The sequence below is a fragment of the Prunus avium genome, chromosome 2, assembly GCF_965620075.1.
Source record: "Prunus avium chromosome 2, drPruAviu1.hap1.1, whole genome shotgun sequence".
Classification (NCBI taxonomy): domain Eukaryota; kingdom Viridiplantae; phylum Streptophyta; class Magnoliopsida; order Rosales; family Rosaceae; genus Prunus; species Prunus avium.
The window spans coordinates 21639477-21663326 of NC_142285.1; the positions used below are offsets into that span (position 1 = coordinate 21639477).

At 37.6% G+C, this 23850-nt stretch overlaps 3 protein-coding genes across 12 annotated transcripts; all 3 read left to right on the forward strand.

The window, feature by feature from the left end:
- The first annotated feature begins 955 nt into the window (after positions 1–955).
- On the forward strand, positions 956–8509 carry LOC148296602 (uncharacterized). Its single transcript, XM_088248576.1, has 4 exons — positions 956–1520; positions 4944–7620; positions 7691–7864; positions 7953–8509. The coding sequence occupies exons 1-2, from the start codon at positions 956–958 to the stop codon at positions 7319–7321; spliced, it is 2943 nt and encodes a 980-aa protein (XP_088104702.1). The 3' UTR covers positions 7322–7620; positions 7691–7864; positions 7953–8509.
- LOC148296603 (histidine kinase CKI1-like) lies at positions 7336–16866 on the forward strand. The gene is made up of 8 exons (XM_088248577.1): positions 7336–7620; positions 7691–7864; positions 7953–8195; positions 13130–13192; positions 13299–13674; positions 14671–15254; positions 15336–16553; positions 16648–16866. The coding sequence occupies exons 1-8, from the start codon at positions 7336–7338 to the stop codon at positions 16864–16866; spliced, it is 3162 nt and encodes a 1053-aa protein (XP_088104703.1).
- A 203-nt stretch (positions 16867–17069) lies between these two features.
- LOC110764621 (chaperone protein dnaJ 10-like) lies at positions 17070–22373 on the forward strand. 10 transcript variants are annotated; one of them, XR_015833938.1, is made up of 8 exons: positions 17070–17423; positions 17518–17586; positions 17711–20257; positions 20512–20571; positions 21095–21303; positions 21622–21730; positions 21841–21947; positions 22086–22373. XR_015833938.1 is itself a non-coding variant. In XM_021967628.2 (7 exons), the coding sequence occupies exons 4-7, from the start codon at positions 20171–20173 to the stop codon at positions 22161–22163; spliced, it is 369 nt and encodes a 122-aa protein (XP_021823320.1). In that variant the 5' UTR covers positions 17090–17423; positions 17518–17586; positions 17711–17755; positions 19288–20170; the 3' UTR covers positions 22164–22373. The 10 variants fall into 10 exon arrangements, 3 of the variants coding, with proteins under 3 accessions (XP_021823320.1, XP_021823319.1, XP_088105404.1); XR_015833939.1 differs by having other exon boundaries at positions 17071–17423; positions 21122–21303; XR_015833940.1 differs by having other exon boundaries at positions 17071–17423; positions 21134–21303.
- Positions 22374–23850: the final 1477 nt, after the last annotated feature.

The window sequence follows — 23850 nt, forward strand, 5'->3', positions numbered from 1 at the left end:
GTAGGTGAACCCATGGTGAGTTGAGGGTTGTTTGGACCAACTGGCAGTGCAATGTGAGGTAAAATATATCTCACTTTGTTATTTATACAGCAGTCCCCTTACTAATTTTACCCGCCAAAATTAATCTATTCACTTGGACTGGGGAGCGGCCACTTTAGATACCTAATTTCCGTGGTGATGTCATATTTGCATTATTAGTATCAGACACAGTAGTTTCATTTTCTTTACAGGTGATATTCAGACAAAGTAAGTATCATATTTGCGGAGATTTAACTGTTAACGCATCGCGGTTGAAATGTAAGCGACCTTCAGAACGTGTGATGTCATATTTGCATTATTAGCATCATAAACACAGTTTTCTTTTTCTGTAGTGGTGATATGCGTTCATATTTAGTTCCATATTTGGCAAGATGCAACTGCTTACTTGGTCATGTTAAAATGCAAGTTACCTTCAGACGTGGTGATGTCATTTTTGCATTATTAGTATCATATACAGTGTGATCATTTACTTTACTGTTAATGGTGCGTTGATATTTAGTTTCATAGTTGGCAAAATGAAACTGATTACTTGGTCATGTTAAAATGTGACTAAGTCATTTGCTTCATAAGTGCTGATGTGATGTAAGCATAATAATTATCACGAGTTACCTTTATAATTTTTTGACTACTGACGGTGATAAGTAGTTTCATAAATGCTATAAATACGTTCGCGCGTGAACACCAATTCTGCGCCTCCACCTTCATCGATGACTGTGAAGTGTCGTTTCACTCACACCGCTTGGGAAACGAAGACAATAATAACTGATCTAAACCCAAAGTTGTCTTCGTCCATTGTAAAGTGGGTCACGACGGTTGGGTACATATAATCCGGCACTTTTTTCTTGGTCCACAAACGACACCGTGAATATTAAATCCTCCAGAGACCCTTTTTAGTCCCTCTTCTCTAACAACCGAGATGGATATTCCACAATTGGCATGGTTTAAGGTGCTGCTCGTGGTTGCAAAGCAGTCATCTGAAGATCTGTACAGCATGGCCGGAACATGCAAGTTATTTCAAAAAATGCTGAATGATCCTGAGGTTTGGAGAACCGTGTCAGTAGATAAGTACCAGTGGCATGAGGACTGGTATGAGTTTTATGAAGGCAAAATTGTTGAGTTCTTGCAAAAGTACAAAGAACATAACAATCCAGAAATCATTTACAGAGAAGCTATTCATGACTTCTTCCTATTGAAAGATGATGAGGCGTTGAAGAACCTACGGGTGGCAGCTATGGCAGGGCATATGGAAGCTTCCTACGTTGTTGGCTTGCTAGGGCTGGTGAACCCTAGCGAGGGCAAGGAGGATGCGGTGGAGTTTTTGTGCCATCTCAGCAAAACCAAGAAAATGAACAGGCAAGCTTGCAGGGATTCAATAATGTATCAATTGCTGAGGTATACAATGTGTGGCATTGTGACTCCTCCAACACTTGCAAAGTTTACAGCAGACAAACGTTTTTTTCAAGACTGCATTAACTGTGAGGGTAATCGGGAGTATTTTCGATTATGGCACAGCAGGGGCGAATACTATCGCAACATAGATGCTTGGAACTGCTGTGAACCCTGCAAATGGAAGAGGGAGCTGTTCTGCTTCCAGCGCGAACTCCAGTTGATGACCTCGTGGATTTAAGGTCTATATACATGCTATGATATGTGTTTTATTAAGAAACTATGTTTTTGGTTTTTACTGTTTTTATGTAAACGTGAAAGGAATATGGGCAGACCGTATTGGAAGTGTTTCACAACATATGTAAGTATTATCTTTCCTAAGCCAATAACACTAACTCAGATCAGCCATTGCCTCAGCCAACGAAAACTGCTACAGAGTAGAAGAATTGGGTCTGACATTGTAATCCGAAACTGAAAAATGTAACTTTGTTATTTTTTTTAGGGAGCTACAAGGTGTAGTGGCTATGAATGGGTGACTGGAGGCAACATGTCATCGTGTAGATTGTGTTGAAACGAGTCCGTAGACACGTAGTGGGTTCGAATCCGAGTTGTATTGAGGAAGATACGATCAAAATACGTGGATAGGCAAAATCGTAATTTAGCAAAAATCAAATTTTTACATCTCTCTCTCTCTCTTGTCGCGACATCCCCTCCCCCTTTGATTTTTTCTTCCCAGCCGACGGCACCAGGGGCCACTGTCGCCGCCACAGGCCATGGTTGGCCATGGGACCGGACCAACGTGACCGGACAGCTTCCACCATGCCACCACACCCCTTTGCCGCCGCCGGATCCTCTGGAATTCGTCGGGAAAGCTTGTTTTGGCCGGATTTTTACGTAAATTTCACGGAACTCGTTCCGGCAACCAAATCTTGCGATCTAGGTATGCTTTCTCATATTTTCAACGTGTTCTAGCTTATGGTTGGGTTGATTAGGACCCATTTTTGAGTTTTGGAACTCGATTTATCACTTAGAGTTTAGTCGGCATTTTCACAAAAGTGTCGAAATGTAACTACTGGAGCTTTATGGTTGGACTCCCAGTGAAGTTTATGCTATTGTAGCCTTATTATCGTCTTGTGTCCCATGGAGAATTTTATTTAGTGACTTTACTTCTCCTTAGGCGGCAACTTGGATGCTGTGCAGGTTTTTTTTTTTTTTTTTGTCTAGTACTTTAGTTCGAGTTTAGTACTGTGTCCGACTGTCTTGCCAAGCTTGTTTTGGTTTTCACTAGTACTGCATGTTTGACCAGTTCAAAAGATGGCTCCATATTTCCTTCAACCTTTTGTTTTGAACTGGAAGGTTTTTAGCATATCGGTAGGTTATTCTCTTCTAGAAGGAACCCAAGCCATTATATTTGTGTAATAAATGGGTGTCACTTTAATCAGCCATTTGTGTGATTTTTATTGTGTTTAGTCTTTACTGTCCTTTTCTGTTTGGTTATATTTTGGCACCAGCAACAATCTCATGGGCATTAGAGAAGGCATTGCTTTGTACTTGGAAACCATATTTCTTGGTGAATTACTGGTTTCCCTTTTCTCATCTATCGTGAAATTTGGGAACTTTTATATATTTTTTTGTATGTGCTTAATTTCTTCTGTGGAAGTTGCTGTTGGAAATGTTTTCTTAAGTGCTTAATTGTTTAGGTAAACAAATATGTGAAAAAAACAAAAAAATGAATAGTGTTGCCCTAAACTAGGGCAACTACTGGAAACCAACATTGCTTTTTGCAAAGGCAGACACTATTCACATGAATAGTGGCTGCCCTTGCCCCCTCCTGCTATGGCTAAGGGCAATTGATGGAATTGCTCTAAGGGCTTATTTTTTATGTAAACTAATCACTTTCTTCATACACTTTGCAATTGTAGAGAACAATGTGTGTATGTTTAAAAAGAAATATATTAAGCATACATGGTTTGGCCATTTGTCAAAGATAGTGTGCCCGGCGGCCCCGGCCTCTTAAACCCGAGCTTAATCCCCCTCTTAGTAGTTTAGTTTAGAATCGAGTTGTAATATATATTATATAGGGTATATAAAAATTATATTTAAACATCTGAGTAACAATTATTATTTTTATTAGTTTCTTTAATATGTGATTCCAAAATTAGTTATATCTAACCAATATTCATTAGATATAAGTGATTTCTTTATTTTTCTTTTTGGTCAAAGAACACATGTTCGGTTTGTTTATTACCTATCAAATATGCTTGACATGAGTATATAGGCCACTTCTATTATTATATGAAGGGCAATGCTGCTCATATAAACAAATTTGAATTGTTATTCCTTTAGTTTTCCTTTTTACCCTACTCATCCAGAACTCCCACGTTTTAGTATAGTCTTAGCGTGACCTCTAAAGGTTTGGTTTGAGGTTAAAGAGCAATCTGATATGGAGAATGAGGTAGAGTGGTTTTATGATGCTAGTTTTGATATTGTTTAAAATAGGGTTTCTTTAGGTGGAGATGAAAAAGAGAATGGTGGTTGCGGTGGTTTGTAAATGGTAATTAGTTTGAGGTTATGAAAGCGGGTTATCGGTTCGATTTCGGCCGTTGCCATGTGATACGAGACTTTCTGTTTATTTATTATTGTTATTATTATTATCATTAGTGCCATTAATATTATTTGTAAAGCATTATATAACTTTGTGGGGTAAATTACTCAAATGGTCCCTAAACTTATACGCAATTTACATTTTGGGGCCTGAATAAAATTTTTAGTCCAAATGGTCCACGAACTCCATATTAATCGCTCCGTTGATCCAACCGTTATGTTTTCTGTGAATTTTTGGTCAAGTCAACGCCAGTGGTGGGGTCTAGGATGGGCATATGCGTCTTTTTAAACCTGAAAGGGTATATTCGTATTTTTAAACCCCAAAAGGCTTTGATTGTCGTCTCCGATTCTCCAAAACCATTGTCTTCAGTTCGTGAAAAAGGACGTGTGAAGCCAAAAGCAGAGATTTTGGGTTAGGGTTCCTACTTGGGGATTATCGGGAATTTCTGGATTTCTGGGATTGTGGATGCTCATCACTGATGGAGTTCGAGTTCCGTTGGGGTGGAGAGAATCCCAAATACGGTAAGGGATTCTCTGTCTGCATTTTATATTCATCGTGTTTTGCAAATCGATGCTTTTTGTTTGCAAGTGTGTGGTCCAAGGTCAATTTCTTTATGTTTAAAAGATTCTCTGGCATTTTGTTTCCTTTATGTTGGCATTGACTGCAAAGTAAAGGTTTTTATGTTTGGTGTGGTCCCTTTGTTGTCTGATTCACACCATTGACTGCAAAGTATAGGTTTTTATGTTTGGTGTGGTCCCTTTGTTGTTTGGTTCACACCAAAGTCACTATTGTACCAAAGTCAGTGTTGTGCATTGAGTGAAACTGTAAATAAATGAAAACCCTAAACCTGTAGCATTAGATAAAGGAGATGTGTGTGCAGCTACGTCTGAAATTTCTTGTGTACTTTTTGCAGCTATCTCTGACAGAGTCACTCTTGAACTACACCATGGGGGTATATTTGAAAATGGGGTTTATAAGGGTGGTAAGGTGTGTTATTTAGATAATGTTGTTGATGACTTTCTGTCATTGCTGGATTTAAGGAAGATAGGGAAAGAGTTGGGGTATACAATAGATGTTTCGAAAATTGAGCAAAGTATGGAGATTTGGTATAGACAAAAGGATGGTAATGTATTGGAGCATATTGCCTCTGATGCTAAAGTAGTTGAAATGGTTGGATGCATGCCATGTAATAGGGTTCTTGTGTTGTATTATACAGATTTGGACAATTCAAATGGTAATGGGCTTGGGAGTCAAGCATCTGCTGCGTGGCCTAGTTTGGATGGTGCAGAATATAACTATGATGCAGATGTAGAAAATGATGGTAAGGGTGTGACATGGCCTGCATTTAGTTCACAAGAGGATACAAATGCAGATGTACAAATTGGAAACGAAGGGGAAAATGAGGCTGCAGCAACTGAGAATGGAGAGGTTGGAAATGAAGGGGAAAATGAGGAAGATGATGCAAAATTTGTGGATAGTGATTATGAATTCAGTGAACAAGAGGATGAGGTGCTTGTAGCTGAGAATGTGGTAGTTGGGGGGACAAGTGGTGAGCCCAATGCAGGTGAGAACGTTAGGCCTAATGTTGAGCCTACTATTGACCCCAGTGGACATGAGAATGTTTGGCCTACTTATGAAGCTGCAGGAGAGGTATCATCAGATGATGCTAACACATCAGATTTGGACACAGGAACTGATGAAGAGGATCAGGATGAGGGTAATGGTGAGGAAAAGGGCAAAAGAAAGAAAAAAAAATTGCCAAAGTGGAAGGAGTATAGGAGAGAGGTGGATTTAAGGAATCCAGAGTTTAGGATGGGAATGCGATTTGCAAACAAAATGGTATTGAAAGAAGCTGTGCAGGAGTATGCAATTATACATGGTAAGTTGATAAAATTCAAAAAAAATGATGGAAGGAGGCTCCAGGCTGTATGTTTGGGAGGACTGAAATGTCCATTTTATTTATATGCTTCAAAGATTGATAAGAGTGAATCTACATTTGTAATCAAAACTATGAGCCTAGAACACACTTGTGGGAGGGTCGACAAGTTGAAGTATGCCTCATCCAAGTGGCTTTGCAACAGGTATTCTAAGAAGCTGAATAGAGACACACACTTGGATGTGAAATCATTACAAGAGGATGTTTTGGAGGATTATTGTATGAATGTCACAAAACATCAAATATACAGGGCCAAAAAGAGGGCCAAAGTAATGATTGAAGGGAGTTACATAGAACAATATGGTAGGTTAAGGGATTATGCAGAGGAATTGAAGAAGGCAAACAAGGGAAGTACAGTTGTAATTAAAACTGAACAAGTGGGGGGCAAAGCTATCTTTCTAAGGATGTATGTTTGCTTGGCTGGTTGTAAGCAAGGGTTTTTAGATGGATGCAGACCAGTTATTGGTGTTGATGGGTGCCACGTAAAAGGTCCTTATCCTGGCCAGATTTTGACAGCAGTTGGGGTGGATGGCAACAATGGCAGCTTCCCAATTGCTTATGCAGTTGTTGAGATCGAGAGCAAACAATCATGGATCTGGTTTCTTAGGCTGTTGATTGAAGATCTAAAGATTACAAATGGTTTGTCATATGTGTTCATTAGTGACAAGCAAAAGGGACTCATACCTGCAATTGAGACTCTACTTCCAACTGCAGAGCACAGGATGTGTGTTAGACACTTATATAATAACTTTAGATCATTACACTCTGGTCTTGCTTTAAAACACATATTGTGGGCTGCAGCAAGAGCCACAACTATGCCTTGGTGGGAAGCAGAAATGGATAATATGAAACAAGAGGATGAGGAAGCGTGGAAATGGCTCAGTAAGAGACCTGCAAAGAATTGGAGCAGATCTCACTTTCAGACATGGTTTAAGTGTGATCTGTTGTTGAACAATCTTTGTGAAAGTTTCAATTCAGCAATTGTAGATGCAAGAGATCAGTCCATTTTGACTTGCTTGGAGAGGATAAGAGTCCTTGTGATGCTTAGGATGGCAAATAGAAGGGTTGCATGTCCGAAATGGAAACATCCAATTGGGCCAAGAATCTTCAAGATAATTGAGAAGAACAAGTTAGAAGCCTCCACATGCATTCCTCGACTGGCTGGCTTGCAAACATATCAAGTGACCCACATGTATGGTGGAGAATTTGTTGTGGATTTTAGGGCAAGGACATGTTCTTGTAGGAGGTGGGATTTATGTGGGATACCTGTGGGCATGCAATTTCTGCAATTTTTCAAAGGGATGAAAGCCCCATTGATTATGCGGATCAATGTTACAAGCCTGCATCTTATATGAAGTCATATGAACCAATGATTCATCCCATCCCTTCAATGGATCAGTGGGCTAAATATGGGCATCCTCCAATACATCCCCCAAGTGTTAGGGTACAGCCAGGAAGGCCAAAAAAAAGTAGGACCAAGGAACCTACAGAAATTCTGGTACCACCACCACCCCCACCACATCCAATGCCTCCAAATTATGTTCAACCACGAGCCAAGCTTAGAAGACTTTTTATTAAGATCAGATGTAGGAGATGTGGTGAAAGTGGCCATAATAGGGCAACTTGTGACAGACAGAACTCTGAAAATCAACAGGTAATTATTTATTCTGCAATTTTAGAGTTGTTACATGTTTTCGAACTAATAATTCCTTGTGCTCTTGCAGGCAAATGCATCTTCTGCCCAAAAAGAGTTTCAAACTGAGCCAAGCACATTAATAGCAGCTGCATCAGTAAGTGGGAGAGGAACAGTTAGAGGGAGGGGCAGAGGACGAGGAAGAGAAAAAGCCAATGAAGGTCCAGCTGTTGCAACAGAAGTTGCTACTTCTTCACAACAAAGTGTACGTTTTTTGGGGTATTTTTCTTCAAATATGTTGTCTCACAAATGTGTTCATTAGTTGCAAACTTATATTGGTCCTCTTTGTTTAGGTGGCAAGAGGTTGGACAAGAAGTATGGTAAGAGATATGGGAAGAGGGTTGGCAAGAGGTTTGGCAAGAGGAAGGGCAAATATACCATTGTCACAGTCAACTGCACCTACACAAGAAAGCTCAAATCCATCTTCAACTTGTGTCACTGCCAAACCTGGTTCCATATTCAAAATTCCAGCTATTAGAAGGGGCACATTCAAAAGGGCTGCTATGAGAGGAGGAACATTCAAAAGGCCTACACAAGTTCTATCACAACCATAATCATTCACAAGGCAGGGGGAATCATATATATTTTGTGTAATTTGGGATGTGGATTTTGTTACCCTGCATTTTGGTTATGTAAAGGCCCTGCATTTTGGCTTACAGTACAAACAATAGGATCACAGCTTTTGGGATGTTATTTTGTGGATTCACATCTTTTGGATTAGAGTTACATCTTGGCCTTTTGGTTTAGGTTCTGTAATTTGGGATGTAATTTTGTGGAATCACAGCTTGTGGATTAGAGTTAAACTCTGCATTTTGGTTTAGGTTCTATAATTTGGGATGTACAGTAGAAATGGAATCACATCTTGTGTATTAGAGTTAAACTATGCATTTTGGAAATGGAATTGGTTTACGCTGTGCAATTTGGTTATGGAATTGGTTTTTGGTTATGAAATTGGGTTTTGGTTATGGAATTGGATTTGGTTATGGAATTGGTTTTCGTTTATGGAATTGGTGTGGTTTTTGGTTATGGAATTGGTTTTGGGTCATGCCTAAAATACACCACATTACTTTTATAGCTAACAAAAACCACATTACATTCACAGCTAACAAACACCACATTACATTCATAACTATAATCTCATTACAAACCTAAAAGACCATTACAGACTTAACATTCATAGTTAAATCTTCCTACTCATCACCACAATTACAAACAAACACCATGAAAGGATCAAAGCAAACCCCAGTTTCAATTGTCTCTGTCTACTCCATTCCAATTCCTTTCTGCCTTCAATAAGAACACCCACTTTCTCTTCCAATTTTTTCTTCTCTTCTTCCACTAATCTCACTTGCTCATCCCTTGCTCTAATTTCTTCCTCCATACCTCTAAGTCTTCTAAGCAATCCAGGAAGCACTTCCTTTCCTCTTGGACATGTTTCATTATCCAGCCATTCAAAGAAATGATGTCTTGTTTGGCTATTCTGCACATCATTTGTTACACACGATCAGAGCCCCAGCACACCATTCAATTCTTCACTTAAACTTAACAAAACCCTTACTCTATCTTACCCGATTTTGGTCGCATGCCTCAAACCTTCTTCCCGGGTTCAGATCTGTCCATGACGTGCGCCGTTTAATCTTCATCCCACAAAAGCAATACCGAGTGGATCGAGTTGAATCTGTTGAACTTTCAGACATGGCAGCCGTCGTTGATTTTGTGTACTTTAGGTTTCAATTTGGGGAACCCATGAAGAAGGTGGATCCCAAAATGGTGCCTTTGTCGCTTAAAGGGCTGGTTATTCTACACGGTTTGGACGGTTTTACCCTTAAATTTGACAGCAACATTGACAGAACGTAACGGTTGGATCAACGGAGCGATTAATATGGAGTTCGTGGACCATTTGGACTAAAATTTTTATTCAGGGCCCAAAATGTAAATCACGTATAAGTTTAGGGACCATTTGAGTAATTTACCCTAACTTTGTGTAAGACACGGTGTTTTGGATTTTATTATCTTGTCTTGTGGGATTTTCAGAGATTGTTTGTTCTTAAGTATTTGAGTAGTGTTTTGATTGTTAATAAAATCGAAATGGTTTACTTAGGTTTGGTAATGGGTATTTCAGTTAATGAGGCTTATATTTTATTTGAATATGGTTTTCAAACCCATCACGGGAGTACCCCCCAGTTGCCTTTGAAACAGTTTTGTTATTTTTGATAATGCCCCACGAGTATTGGGGACGCCTGAACCGTGTGGTGCGAGGATTGCGGCTCGGTCAACCTTATGTTTCAGAGGCCTGCGAGGATTGCGGCTCGGTTGACTTTGTGTCTCCTAGGCCTGCGAGGATTGCGACTCGGCTGACTTTGTGTCCCCGAGGCCTATGAGGAATGCAGCTCAGATTAACTTTTATTCTGAGGCCTGCGAGGATGTAACAGATAGGATACTTGGAAATGATGAAATATTAAGGAAAGGTTAAAAGTGTCTTTTGAGTTTCTCTGTTTTATTTTTATTTTTACTTTTGTTTTATTTTTATTTTATTTTATTTTATTTACAGTTTAAACTAGTATTATATAAATTGTGTTATGAATTAGAGGAAGTTCAGTGAGTGGCTTATTTATGTTCTGAGTATGAGCCGTTATGAGAACTTGGATTGATTTGTAATCACAAGAAAGAATAACAATTGACATGAAGTGCAAGGGCAATATAAAAGAGAAAGAACTACGTGTGGCTTGATCCCTTGTTAAGGATATGTAGGCAACCTAGGGTTACTAGGTGCAGCCGCGAGACCAAGTGATGGTAAAGCCATTCAGATAATTTATAATGAAATCTGTAGACATATTCATGTTGTTCCAAAAGTGGGGATCTGTTTTCGTTTGCAGAATGATTTATTTGATTTAAAGAGGCCTGAGGTCATATAGATTTGAGATTTAGTTGCTTGGATTCTATTATTGTGCATGCTGAACGATTGTGGTTATAAATTGCTTTTCGTACATGTGTAAAAATTTTGGGAAATGATCAAATTAGAGGGGAGACTCTGCCGAATTTTCGGCAGAAGTCAAACTTGTAATAAATTTTAATTTTAATTAGAAGGGTGATTTGGTCATTTGTGCCCGGCACCCTCCAAGCGTCGGATACACACAGGGTTCGGCTCAGATTCCAAAGTGGAATTTGGGTCGGGTCCTGTCAACTTGGTATCAGAGCCATAGGTTTAATTTCCTGTAGACTGCACCTTGTGTGCATCCTTAGTATTGTTAAGAGTAATGTGTTTTGTTTTGAAGGGATACCTCTTCGACGTGGATGTCAGGCACGTTTTATAAGTTTGATTTTTTTTTGACATGTGGTGAACTTTAAGTTCTGAGTGGTTAAGGTTGTTTGAGTTAAGTATGAGTTTTGGTTAACTCAATTAAGAAGTAATGATTTTTGGGGTAACGAGTGTTTGCTTGTGAGTCGATAAGACCTCAAGGTAATTCATGTGGTCTTGGAATGGTTTTATTATTGATCTGCTAGGTTTGTTTGGTTTGAGCTCGGAATTAAATTTGTAAGGAAGTTATTGGTGAATTTTTAAGAAAAGGTATCATTTATGTAACACAAGTTCTTTTATCATAAAAAAAATTTGTGTGACCTTTCATCAAGTTCATATTTAGAATAGATTAATGGTTCTAAGTATTTACTGAGTTATGCTGAAGATGTAATTGGGATTTGGACGATTTTGTTCAGTAATAGGAAGCTTGCAATTTTTTTTGGAGCCTGTTTGGTAGTCCTTGCTATGGATTTCTTCATCAATTAACCTTTAAAGAGTAACTATTTGTTGACAGTTTTCAATGAATTGTGTTTGTATTTTTTTGTAAAAAATCTTTGAAGAGATGATTAGAATGTTTTTATCATTTTATTGAACTAAAGTAATGAAATCCGGTCAAATTTTGTGTCTATGATGAGTCCTTTTGTGTGTTTTTAATGACTTCGGTTTGGTAAATATGTGAGATGCATAATTGGCGTATAGAGTTATGGACTTAAATGCGGACCTGGTTTGACAAATCTGTTTTACAAAGCAATCTTAACTACTTGTTTGCATAATTTGAATTGCATGTGAGCGTAAGATATTAGAGTATAAGTTGAAGCAGTCAAATATTTAACCATTGAATCTAAACTGGGTAATGAACATTTGTATGATAGGGTATTGATCTTATAATTAATTCCAGCATGTTCTATATTTATTTAAGAATGAATTTCAAATATTTTTAACGCCCATTACACAGAAAAAGGGTCTCTTGCTACTGAAAGTAGACAAGTATTTCTAACTTCCATATTTTGAAAAGGTTATTCCATCTCATATCCAATAGGAGTTGGGATTCATCTAAATGTGCTATGGGAATCACTCACAGTTGGATTACAATTATTTGTTTGATTTCAAAAGGCAATAATGTAAAATTTAGTTGGACTTCTTGATTGCATGCAGCTGATTCCAAATGTGTAAGCTATTTTCTTATGACTGTAAGTAATGCGATCAAGGGCCTTTTAGGAGCGTATGTGTGGGTTGAGTACATTCTTGTCCCCTATACAAATGTAACTAGATGGGGATTAGGCTGTTGGGTAGTATATATTGATGTGAAAACTAATCAAGATCTGTCCTGAGTTTGGTTGGTTTAGGCACTCAAACTATACCTAGGTTTTGGTTCCTTAGTGTAAATTTTGGGATGTCGGAACACGGTATCCAGTCAACACATGATACTTTTCTCCACATCCGCAAATCATACTTCCAGTTGCTTGTCCAGAAATATGCATTTTGAGAACACGGTCATCTTTTTGCATAATTTCATTTTTGGAGTATTTGAGAAAGGGCTAGCCAGTTATTTTGGTGTCAAGACCAGTGATGGGTAAACTTATGTTATTCAGAGATCTTTAACCTGTTGCGCCGTTCCTAAGTAGCCTACCCAGGCAACAGCCGGGTTAATTACGGTGCTGTTGGCAAGTGCTGGATAACCTCTGTTTGTTGAATTTGGACCCAAAGAAAAATAAATCCATAGGTTAACCTCTGCCTACTGAATTACGTGGTAGTCTGTCTATTCTGTAGATTTGGATTGGTGTTGGCTTCTGACCTAAATCCATTTTCCCTTGGTGCAACTCTGGTTCTCCATCAGTGTGGAACTGCCGTTTCTGTCCTATAAGTGTTTTCCCAAGGTGTTGTCATTGCTTTAGTGCTTATTTTCTGAATTTAGTTTTTCAGGCTAAATAAATATATTTTTGTTGTTGTTGAATCTACTTCTTTTTAGCTTACTTTTTCATGAAAATTTGCAGGATATAATTCTTTGGTTAACTAACAAATAGCAGACCCAATGAAGCTGCAACATTGGGCTGTGTTGCGGCATGTTTTCCTCGTCTTTTTGGTAATTTTTCTTCTCATCCTTCTAAATTTCTCATTATTATCACTTAATTAATACTTCATTACAAATATTCAAACTAAACTTTACTGTAGGTAATTGGCATGCTGGTACTGTCTGGTTTATTGATCGGTATCATCAAACATATCGAGCATAATGTAAGTTTAATCTCTAAAATTTACGGTTAATTATTTTGTTAATTAATTATTCATGTAATCTACATAATAATTAATTTATGTTACAAGAATTTTCGAGACGTTTCAGGTTCTTGCATTTGCTTACACAGAGAGTGGGCTAGTCAGATTTGTTCACAAGAACAGCAAAGTAGCATTCACACTCCTAATAGTGATGATTGCTATTATGGGAGGCTTCAGTGTGAGTTACATTTTCATAATGCTTAGTGCTGGGAAACGGGAGATGCTTCTTTGTGCCACACTCATAAAACAAATGGAGGCGACTCAACAAGCTGAGAGGAAGAGTATGAGGAAAAGTCTTGCGTTTGCTTCTGCAAGCCATGATGTTCGGGCTGCTCTCGCCGGCATTACCGGTTTGATCGAGATATCTTACGATGAAGTAGCCCGAGGTTCAGAACTAGAGACGAATTTGAGACAAATGGAAGCTTGTACGAAGGACCTTTTAGGTAAGTTATATTGCTAAAGATAGTGATTAACTGGTATTGGGTACTAATGTACTTTACATTGTCGATATTTAATTGATAGTTGATAGGTCAGCCACCACCCCAACCTCCAAAACCACATTTATTCCTCTTCCCATAATTTTGTTTTGTGTTTGCTGTTTATTTATTTCTCTCATGTTTGAGATTTTGGTTTAGGTGCTTGTGAATTTCAAGTGGTGACTGGGTGTGGGATTTTGGTTTCTGGATACTCTGTTGGGATGGTTGTGGCTGGGGCTAGATCGGATTGGTGGAGCTGGGTGGCGGGGCTTGAGGTTGTGTATAGCTGGGCATCGAAGGTGGCAGGTGGGGTGGGAGTTTTCTCAATGTTTATTTGGAACATGGGGGAGGAGAAATCAGAGTAGTGAGATGGGTGGAGGGGGAATGGTGGCCACAGGTTGGGGATGGCAGTTGGCGGTGGAAAAGGGTTGGGTTGTGGTGGGACTGGGGGCGGTGGGGGAATTGGTGCTGGGTTTGTTGTCGGTCCTAGGGCTGTTTTTTCCTTTTAAATAGTCTTATTTTATTATTAAAAGGATTTTTATTGAATTTTAACACAAGTATATTTATTTTATCAATTTTAAATGAATTAACAATATTTTAATATTAGCCCCTTGGCACATGTGCCAATTGGTTTTATTTTTTATTTTTTATTTTATTTTAAGAATAAAGAAAATATAACATAGGATAGTTATGTTCCATAAAAGTAGGACCTATTATCTGATTTTGTTTTTTAATTTTAATTTTTTAATATGAAAAAATTGTGAATTTACCATATTATCCTCATTTAATTAATAATTTCAATTCTTAATGTTTGAATTAACCAACGGCATTTTCTGGTATTTTGAATCTTTCTACATTCTCTGCCTTTTCTCAATTGTTAATAAATTAATCCTTCTACACATTTTTTTTACTGAGTATCCTGCTATACATTTTGATATATCAGTTTGAGTACTTGTTATATAGGTATATTGAACTCTATTCTTGATACAAGCAAAATTGAAGCTGGTAAGATGCAACTTGTGGAAGAGGAATTTGATGTGGCCCAGCTACTTGAAGATGTAGTTGATTTGTATCATCCTGTGGGTTTAAAAAAAGGCATAGATGTGGTGTTGGATCCTTATGATGGCTCTGTTATGAAGTTTGCACGAGTTACAGGCGATGGGGGAAGGCTTAAGCAGATATTGTGCAACTTATTAAGCAATGCTATTAAATTTACTTCAGAGGGGCATGTGACAGTTCGTGCTTGGGTCGAAAGACCCGATTTCAAGAATTCTGTAACTGCAAATTCTGTCCGGAGCGGTGCCGTGTGGAAAAATTTGCTATGCTTTCTATCAAACAAGAAGAAATCACGAGATGTTGACATGGAAGTAATGAATGGGGTCCAGCAAGATCCAAATTGTCTGGAATTTATTTTTGAGGTGGATGATACTGGGAAGGGAATCCCCAAGGAGAAGCAAAAAGCAGTGTTTGAAAACTATGTACAAGTCAAAGAAACAGCTCTTGGAGAAGGAGGTACTGGCTTGGGACTTGGTATTGTTCAATCTCTGGTAAGTAATAAAATATAAACTTGTTTAAGAATTTCTTGAATTTAAGGCATGCGTTAAATTTGATATTTTTGTTTGCACTAGGTACGTTTGATGCATGGCGAAATAACAATTGTGGACAAAGATATTGGGGAAAGAGGGACTTGCTTCAGGTTTAATGTTCTTCTAAGTAATGTATGTGAGAATGTCTACAAGGATAGAAGAAAAGAAGAAGACCTTGAATTGGGAATAGCTGCCATTCACAGTGCTCCTACTCCCGGTACTCCCGGGCTGACCACTCGTGCCCCGAGCCCTAAGGTAGAGGGATCTAACGTTGTACTGCTGATAAAAAATGAAGAGCGTCGAAGAATGGTGTACAAGTTCATGGAGAGTATTGGGATAAAAGCATGGATGGTAGAACAATGGGAACAACTTCGTCCTACTCTCAAGAAGATAAAACACAAGGGGAAAAGGTACTATTCTCATCACCATAGTTCTTCAGTAATATCTGATTTGGGTTTGCAAGATTGCTTGAACAAATCCACATCATGCAACTCTAGCTTTAGATTGAAGGAGGTGCACCCTTTGATGGGTGCAATGGATGGAACAGAAAACATAATCTCTCTCTTTAAGAAGAATAGCACAAATCTTCGTGGCACATCGTCATGCTTTACATTGCTAGTGATTGATACTACAGCTGGACCATTTGAGGAGTTATGTAACATTGTAGCTGAATTCCAAAAAAGCCTTCAAAATGCTTGGTGCAAGGTTGTTTGGTTGGCAAATCCATTGGTACAAAGAAACATTAACTATGACAGCCTTGATCCAGACGACGTTGTCAAACACAAGGCGCTTCACGGCACCCGTCTATATGAAGTGGTAAGACTTCTTCCAGAGTATGGAGGTTCACTGCCAAAGAGATTAGGGGGCACATTTGATGTTGGAAAAGTCTCCAGAGCCCCTAGTTCATCAAGATACCAGTTTCACACCGACCGTGAATTTGAAACCTTGTCTTCACCAACGCAAAATCATAAGTCTCACAATGTTAGCTGCAAAGCAAGAGACCTAGCAGTTGATCATGGCCGCCCACTTCCACAAAGAGAAACAGAAGGACCTGATAAGCCAAGCAGGCCTTTGGTTGGGAAGAAGTTTCTGGTTGCTGAGGACCAAAAAGCCCTAGCTCAGATTGCTATGAAAACTCTTACACATTGGGGTGCAACTGTGAAGCTTTGTGGAAATGGAGGAGAAGCCCTAGACCAAGTTCGCAATGATCTAGTCACCCATACGAAACATGGATATGATTATATATTAATGGACTGCCAGGTAAATACTCTTATTAATATCAAACTATATAAGTAATCAATTCTCTCCCATATTATATTCTAACAGTTCCGACGTCGTTTTGGTGTCCAAACAGATGCCAATAATGGATGGATTTGAAGCAGCAAGAGGGATAAGGAAAGAGGAGAAATCTTACGACGTTCACATTCCGATCATTGCATTAACTTCTCATGAACAAGGCGAGGAAACAAGAAGGATGATTGAGGCTGGCATGGACCACCATTTAACCAAACCCTTGAAATTGGATCGTCTACTTGAAACAATTAGATACATTGACAGCAATGCTACTATATAAAATAATTTTACTTTCACTACGCCAAATTTCACTTTTAGCAACACTACATAGGCATCGGTAAAACTGAAAATCGATGCTATTAGTACATTAGGCATCGATTTTGTAAATAACGATGCTAAACAATTACAAAGACATTAGTTCGAATATTTGGTTTTTTATGACGATGCCCTTGATTCCCTTTTAGCATCATCTCTCATAATCACAGATGCCTAAAGCGATTTGCCTATTTTTTTTTTTAAAAGCCTCAGATGCCTAAGGGGTAGTCAACGCTAGTCCAACAAATTTCACGCTCTCCCTCTCAAACTCTCGCCCTAACTTCCATATCCCTCTCAATTTTTTCAGTCCCCTCTTCCTCTCAGTCCCTCTCAAACTCTCTCTCTTTCTTCTTTCTCCTCCATCAAGCCAATCTGAGTTTGGATCTCGTTTTTCTTCCTATATGTTCTTATAAATGTTAAATCTGCTTCTTCACATTTCATGCTCAAAGAAAAAGCAGATATCTGGGATTTGGGTTGACACAGAGATGGCCAAAAGATTGAGCTCACAGCTCTTCGTCAGCAGTATTCTCTCTTTCCCTTTCTTTCTCTCAAATCTATTTTTAGGGTTTTTTTTTTGTTTAAAACGCTTGTTTTGATTCTTGGGTTTATTGCTTAGGATTATCATCGTTCACTAATAATGAACAACCCAAGAGACTGTTTTCTCCTTTTGGAGATGTTACAGATGGTATTTCTACTTTTCTTATTAATTTGCTCTGATTAATTATTTATTTTCTTCTGTAATTTGTGGAAATTATTGACTGGTTTTCACCTTTGTGATGATTTTCTCTATCCAAAACCACACTCTGCAGCAATGGCAAAAGACCCAGTTCGAGTTCTTGTCACTGGTGCTGCTGGTATGGTCATTCTTTCAAAATTTACTTCCTTTTCAGTATTATTTTCTCTGTTTGGTTGGCTTGAATGAAAATGTGGATGAAGAGAAGAATTTCAAGTTTTTTTGTTGTTGTTATGAGATCAATAAAATTGTTGTTATGTTGAGATGAATTCTTCAACAAGCATGGATTTGAGATTGTTATTTTTATTAATTTTTTGTGTTCCTTGGTTTAGGAGGAGACCAAACAGAGGGTTTGGTTATGTTCTTTGGAATAATTTGATATGTTCTGTATTTCTAAGTATCTTGTGGACTTTGTTTTGGCATCTGATTGCCTTGTTCTGGAAGTGCCCTGTAGATTCTTTGTTTCAATCATGGTACTCTTACACCTATATAAAAACATAGGATTGGATTGTCTTGATTTTAACAGGAATTGTTTGTTGCATCTGTCTGTTTTTGAGAAAATGGAGAATATTGTTGTTTTTCAGAAAATCTTGGTTGTTCTGTTCACTATTGCCTTCTTTTGGAAGCTTATAAAATACATGTGGAGCTTCTTGAGCATGGAGAAGGAGCCTGTGACTGTATTGGTTACTGGTGCTGCAGGCATGCTCAAATCAATCCTTTTATTTCTTCCCCATCCCCACCTGTTTTAAAATAAAAATAAATAAAAAATTACAACTTCATTTTCTTATAATGGTTCGATTCAAAATTCAGATGCCATGTATTGTCACTGCCACAAAACCATCTTGGAATATTTCCTGAATTTTTAAGCTCATGATATCCAATTTTATGATTTGAAATATTGGGCTAAGTATCTAAGTATTTGTCTGTCAACATAAACTTGGATCCGTTTCTGCAAGAAAAGCTAAAGAGAATTGTCCCTCCCTCCCTCCCTCCCTCCACTTGAGCTCCCAATTACAATTAAAGTTAGTGCTGTGGACGACAATCCTCGTAACTTCACTCACTCTCACATATATTGTTCTCTAAAATTATTGGCTTCATTTCTCATCCTGTCACTGCCAGGAATATTTTTTTATGCCTGTTTGTACCCTCCTTTTTCAGTTTTAACTCTATTGTTTATTTCATTCTTGTCTCTATATCTTCCAAGTTCCACACACAAACAAAATTGGCATAGAGAGAAAATTTCGAATCTTCTACTTTTTCTTTTAATTAATGGGTGGTTTTGTAAATCTGTCAATATTTAGCCAAATCCATCAATAATTAATTCTGACTAGCTGTCACATAAACTTTACACTTATAATTTAGTCCTAAAAAGTTTGCAACCACATCTTTTAACACCTTTTAGACTTTTAATACTGCAGCTGCAAGAGAGTTCATTGGTTACTTACTTTACTTATGGGACTTTGTTGTTGCAGATAGGGAAGAACTAAAAAATTCTAGCTTACTATGCATCAGAGAATTAAGATTTTAATTACTATAATCTTTTGAGACTGCATAGAGTTGAAGTTGATGGGTGGCTTTTGCTGGTTTAATGATATATTGATTTTGAAATGAAACAGACTAAACTCATGTAAGCATAAATCATGTGACTTGTAGAATGCTTGAGATGAGAGTACATGTATTTTGAAGCTGCAATCCAACTTGTACACTTTCTACACAAGACTTCTAAACTGCCCTGCTGGTCCCAAGCTCAAAATCAACTGCTATGTTGCCTAGATTGTTCAATATCACATGCGCATTTTCACATACTCTTCGGTGCACTGAATGAGAGGAAATAACTGGTCAACTTTGAAAGGCATTCATGGCTGCTTTTTTTTGTTTTTTCTTTGCATCCTTTGCAAGTTTACTTCTAGCAGAAAAGTTTCTTATATCTATTCTAGCAGAAAAGTGTTTTCTTTGCATCCTTTGAAACCTTTGTTTGAATTATTATATTACTATGATATGCTTAGTAAGTTATAATGTGGTCCCTCCCTCCCCTGACTCAATTAAGCACTTATTTGTTTTTTGTTTTTTGTCTTGTTGCCATATCTGCTGTTCCATATGGATTTATTAGTCTAGACAAAGAGAAGCACAAAAGAAAATGGCCGATTAACAGGGCATTGTTGCATTTATAGTAGTAATGGTGATCTCTTCATTTTGTCATTTCTTCTCCCATTTGTAATCCTTGTCCTAAGATTTTCTGATTAGTCTCTCTTTTTAAGAGGATCTAAAGTTTCTGATTTTTGTGATCTCTTAATTCATTTTTATTTTTATTTTTATTTTTTGGTACAAAGAGAGGGAGAATTAGAAACAACGCGTCTCGAGCCCAAGTGGTCCGTAGGGGAATCTTTTTATTATTATTGTGAATATTTTCTCTTATCTTCTTTTTCCTGTTTATTTTTTGTATTTTATTTTTATTATTTTGGTTCCTCCCTCCCTCCCTCGTTGCCCCACGAACTGCGAAACAAAAATTTGACCGATCGGAAGAAGGAGAAAAAAAATGGTGAAGGAGACAGAGTATTACGATGTTCTTGGAGTGAGCCCAACGGCTACCGAGGCCGATATCAAGAAAGCTTATTCCATGAAGGTAATCTTCACTTGCCTCTTCATCTTTCTAGTTTGATTGTTCACAGAAGCTGATAGAGAATTGTTAGCTCTAAATTTGATTAGGGATGATTAGAATTTTTATGCTTATTTCAGTTGCTTGTTCCTCAATTGGTTCTACACTAATCATAGTAGATCCATCCATATTCTCTTTTATGAATCATTTTGCATATGAACACTTACTGCATTAACAAATATGCAAATTTTATTTAATTAAAACTTTTGTGTTGCTTGCAGGCAATGCAGGTTCATCCGGATAAAAACCCAAATGATCCTCTTGCAGCACAGAATTTTCAGGTAAAACTATTTACTGGTCATCAAATTATCAATTATGTCAACTACAATGTATTTCTAACATCAAGACATATATGTATGAGGAGCTCATCCATATATTGGGATTTATTGAGATCTAATTGGAATTTGGTATCTAATTGGAATTAGGGTGTCTGAGTTTTATTGAGAATTTGGTAGGAAGATATAGATATTTACATGACACATATATGGTTGCCAATGTTCATTGATGCGAGAAGGATACATTTGTTACTTGTTCAATGAGGGGTCGAAGAAGCATATTTGATTTACTACATATAAAGGACCCCCTTGTTTGTGCTTGCTAAATTTAAAAGGTAACTTTGATTCTTTTGTAATATTCTTGGATTGAGGTAAGTTTTATTGGGTTTGGAGTGGTTGCTTTGGTTGCATATGCACTAATTGTGGTAATGAATTGTAAAAGTTTGCTTCTTTTATGATTGTTTTTATTTTGCAAATATTCTGTTTGTATTTTGCTTGCCTTTAAGTTGTCTGTTATTCCCTTATGAAGGTGAACAGTCATTATCTTTGGTTCTAGGTCTGTATTCAGAAGTAGAATGTGTGTGATTTGTGCAGGAAACCACACCATTAGCTGGTTCCTCTGCAGGTGCCATTGTCTGTGCTGTGATTGCCTCTGGAGCCAGCATGGAAGAGGCCTTACAAGCTACCAAAATACTGGCTGAAGATTGCCGGAACAGAGGGACTGCATTTCGACTTGGGGTATTTCCTTACTCTCATATCTCAACTCAGTAGTAGTGCATTTTCTTCAGTTGCAGACTTGTGATGCTTCTCAATCAAGTAAATTTAATTTCTTTATTTTTGAGGGTATCAGTGAACTTAAAGAAAAGATTATCCCTAATTGCAGCTATATGTCAGAAGCTCATCCTGATAATCTTGATGATGAAGTTCATTGATTTCATTTTTCTGAATTCATATTGAGATTAAGCATCGCGTTCATACTTTCATTGCCATTTGAATGATGAGCCATTACACATACATATGTTGTGTCTTACAATTGGCTACATATATGCCTGACAGTCAGCAAAAGAGCTAGGGAAGAAAGCATTATATTTGGGAGTCTCATTTATTGCAGAGTGGTTTAGAAATTAAGGGCGTTTCATTAAATCCCAAGTAACAGCAGCAACAGGTTAGTAGATCTTTCCGGATTAAATATCGCCAGTCATGTCCTAAGTCTATGTTCTCATGGTGACTGTAATTGTTGGCTCCAATGATTAATTGACCTATGGGCCTAACCAGGGTTATGGGGGCTGATCCGTCCCACAGTATAGGATTGCATCGTAGATTGAACCAAAACTACAATATGGAAAGAACGTGCTGGTTGCTGCCCATGGGAATTCGTTAAGGTCTATAATCATGTATCTTGAGAGATTAACATATCTTATGCAAATTTAGTACCTTGCACTTTTAAAGCTTATGTTCATATTTCTGTTGTTTGTGTCTACATTTTACATGTTTTTTTTTTTTTTTTTTTTTTTTTTCAGTATAGAGCTAGACGGGACACGTACACCCAAATGGAATTGGATGAGGTGCGAGAAGAACCTGCGACTCAAGTCCTATAATGGCTTTTTGATTGAACTAAACATTCCTCCATTTTTCATGCCTTTCTAGCTAGTATTTTGCATATATATATATAGACAAGTAAAGTATGGATAATTTGTGGTGTGAGGTTGGAAAAATTGTGATTTGGGTGTGATAAGTATGGATCTTTCAAGTATTTTGCTTATATATATGCAGACAAGTATGGATATATTTAAATTACTGTTTATATATATGTATTTTTATGAGCAATGGCAACGCAAGATGATTTGGAAATGATGTCTTTTTGATATTCTAAGACAATAACCAAGTAAAGTGTGACATGGAACATGCAAAATGGCTACACTTTTCTTACATAAGTGATGCCTATTATTTATAACAACTTCAGTTTTGCAAAAATAACTGAAGTTAAAAGATTAAAACAACAATCAGATATTTATGATCACTGATGCCTAAAATTAGAAGTAGCATCAACATTTACATAACAACCAACGCTATTGGAGGCTTTTCATGTATGCAAAATAGGAAAAGTGATGATGTATAACATAATTTGCAACAGCACTATTTGTTTCTGCGATGTTTTAATTGATAATACGCATCAGTATAGGATATATTATCGATGCTATAAAACCTCTTTAGCCTCCTCCTTTTTGAAATAACTTATGTTGTTTTAGGTTTAGGTGTCGGAAGTCAACGTTTTTTGGCACACGGAAAGCCTTTATGCATTGGAGTTTACTAAATATCCGATGTTGTAAGTATAAAAAGGTCACGGATAATATCCATTGCCTATTACAAGCTTGAATACCACACTATTTTGGGGGAATAGGCAACGGATTTTATATGTTGCTAAAGGCCTTTTTTGCATAGTGTTTTTATACTTTCCATCTAGTTTTTATTTTATTTTAAATCCATTGAGGTTCGATTGTTTTGTTGTTTGTAAATAATATGATAATGCTTGATACAATTCTTTAGATCATGCAAATCCTTTAATTGGGAAAATTGTCTTCATCTCTCTCTTTCTTCCCGGGAACAAACAACAGAGAATCGTGCAGACACTCAAATGATATAGATCCCCACGGATATTTGTTGAATTCATCCATTTTATGAACCAAATGTAATTAGTCCTCATTTATCTTTACATTTTGAGGTTTACACATTATCACACACTCCACAAAATACAGTAGTCCCAATTTGAACGAGTCCTCGCTTCCTTTTTCGGACTTTAGGAATGCATTTTCTACGTCCTGGCAAGTAATGTGACTCATGTTGGTAAAATGCGCTTTCATAAATCGCTTATGATCTTCCCCGGCAGACGTTATGTCAGGCTCTCTTCCACATTTCAGACCACTTATCAAACAAAAATCCTTTACACTGAATTGAGCAACGTTGGATCCTATTGCATAACTAAGACCCATCATGTCCTTCACACCAAGTCCTCCGACTTGCCGGAGTGCCAGACCATGCACAATTTGACCACTAAATACAATTTTATGGAGTCCCAACAGGTGCCCAAAACAGCTCTCTCTAAATCTTTTCATAACCTACTCACTGAAATGCGCTCCAAAATTACACAGGACTGTTTGCGCAACACACAGATTATTCACCCGCGTAAAATAGACCCTGCAAAAGACACCTTTTGCTTAAGAAACAGAACTGATACGTACTCACAATATTATGACCACATTAACATACAGAAGTGATGCCTACTCA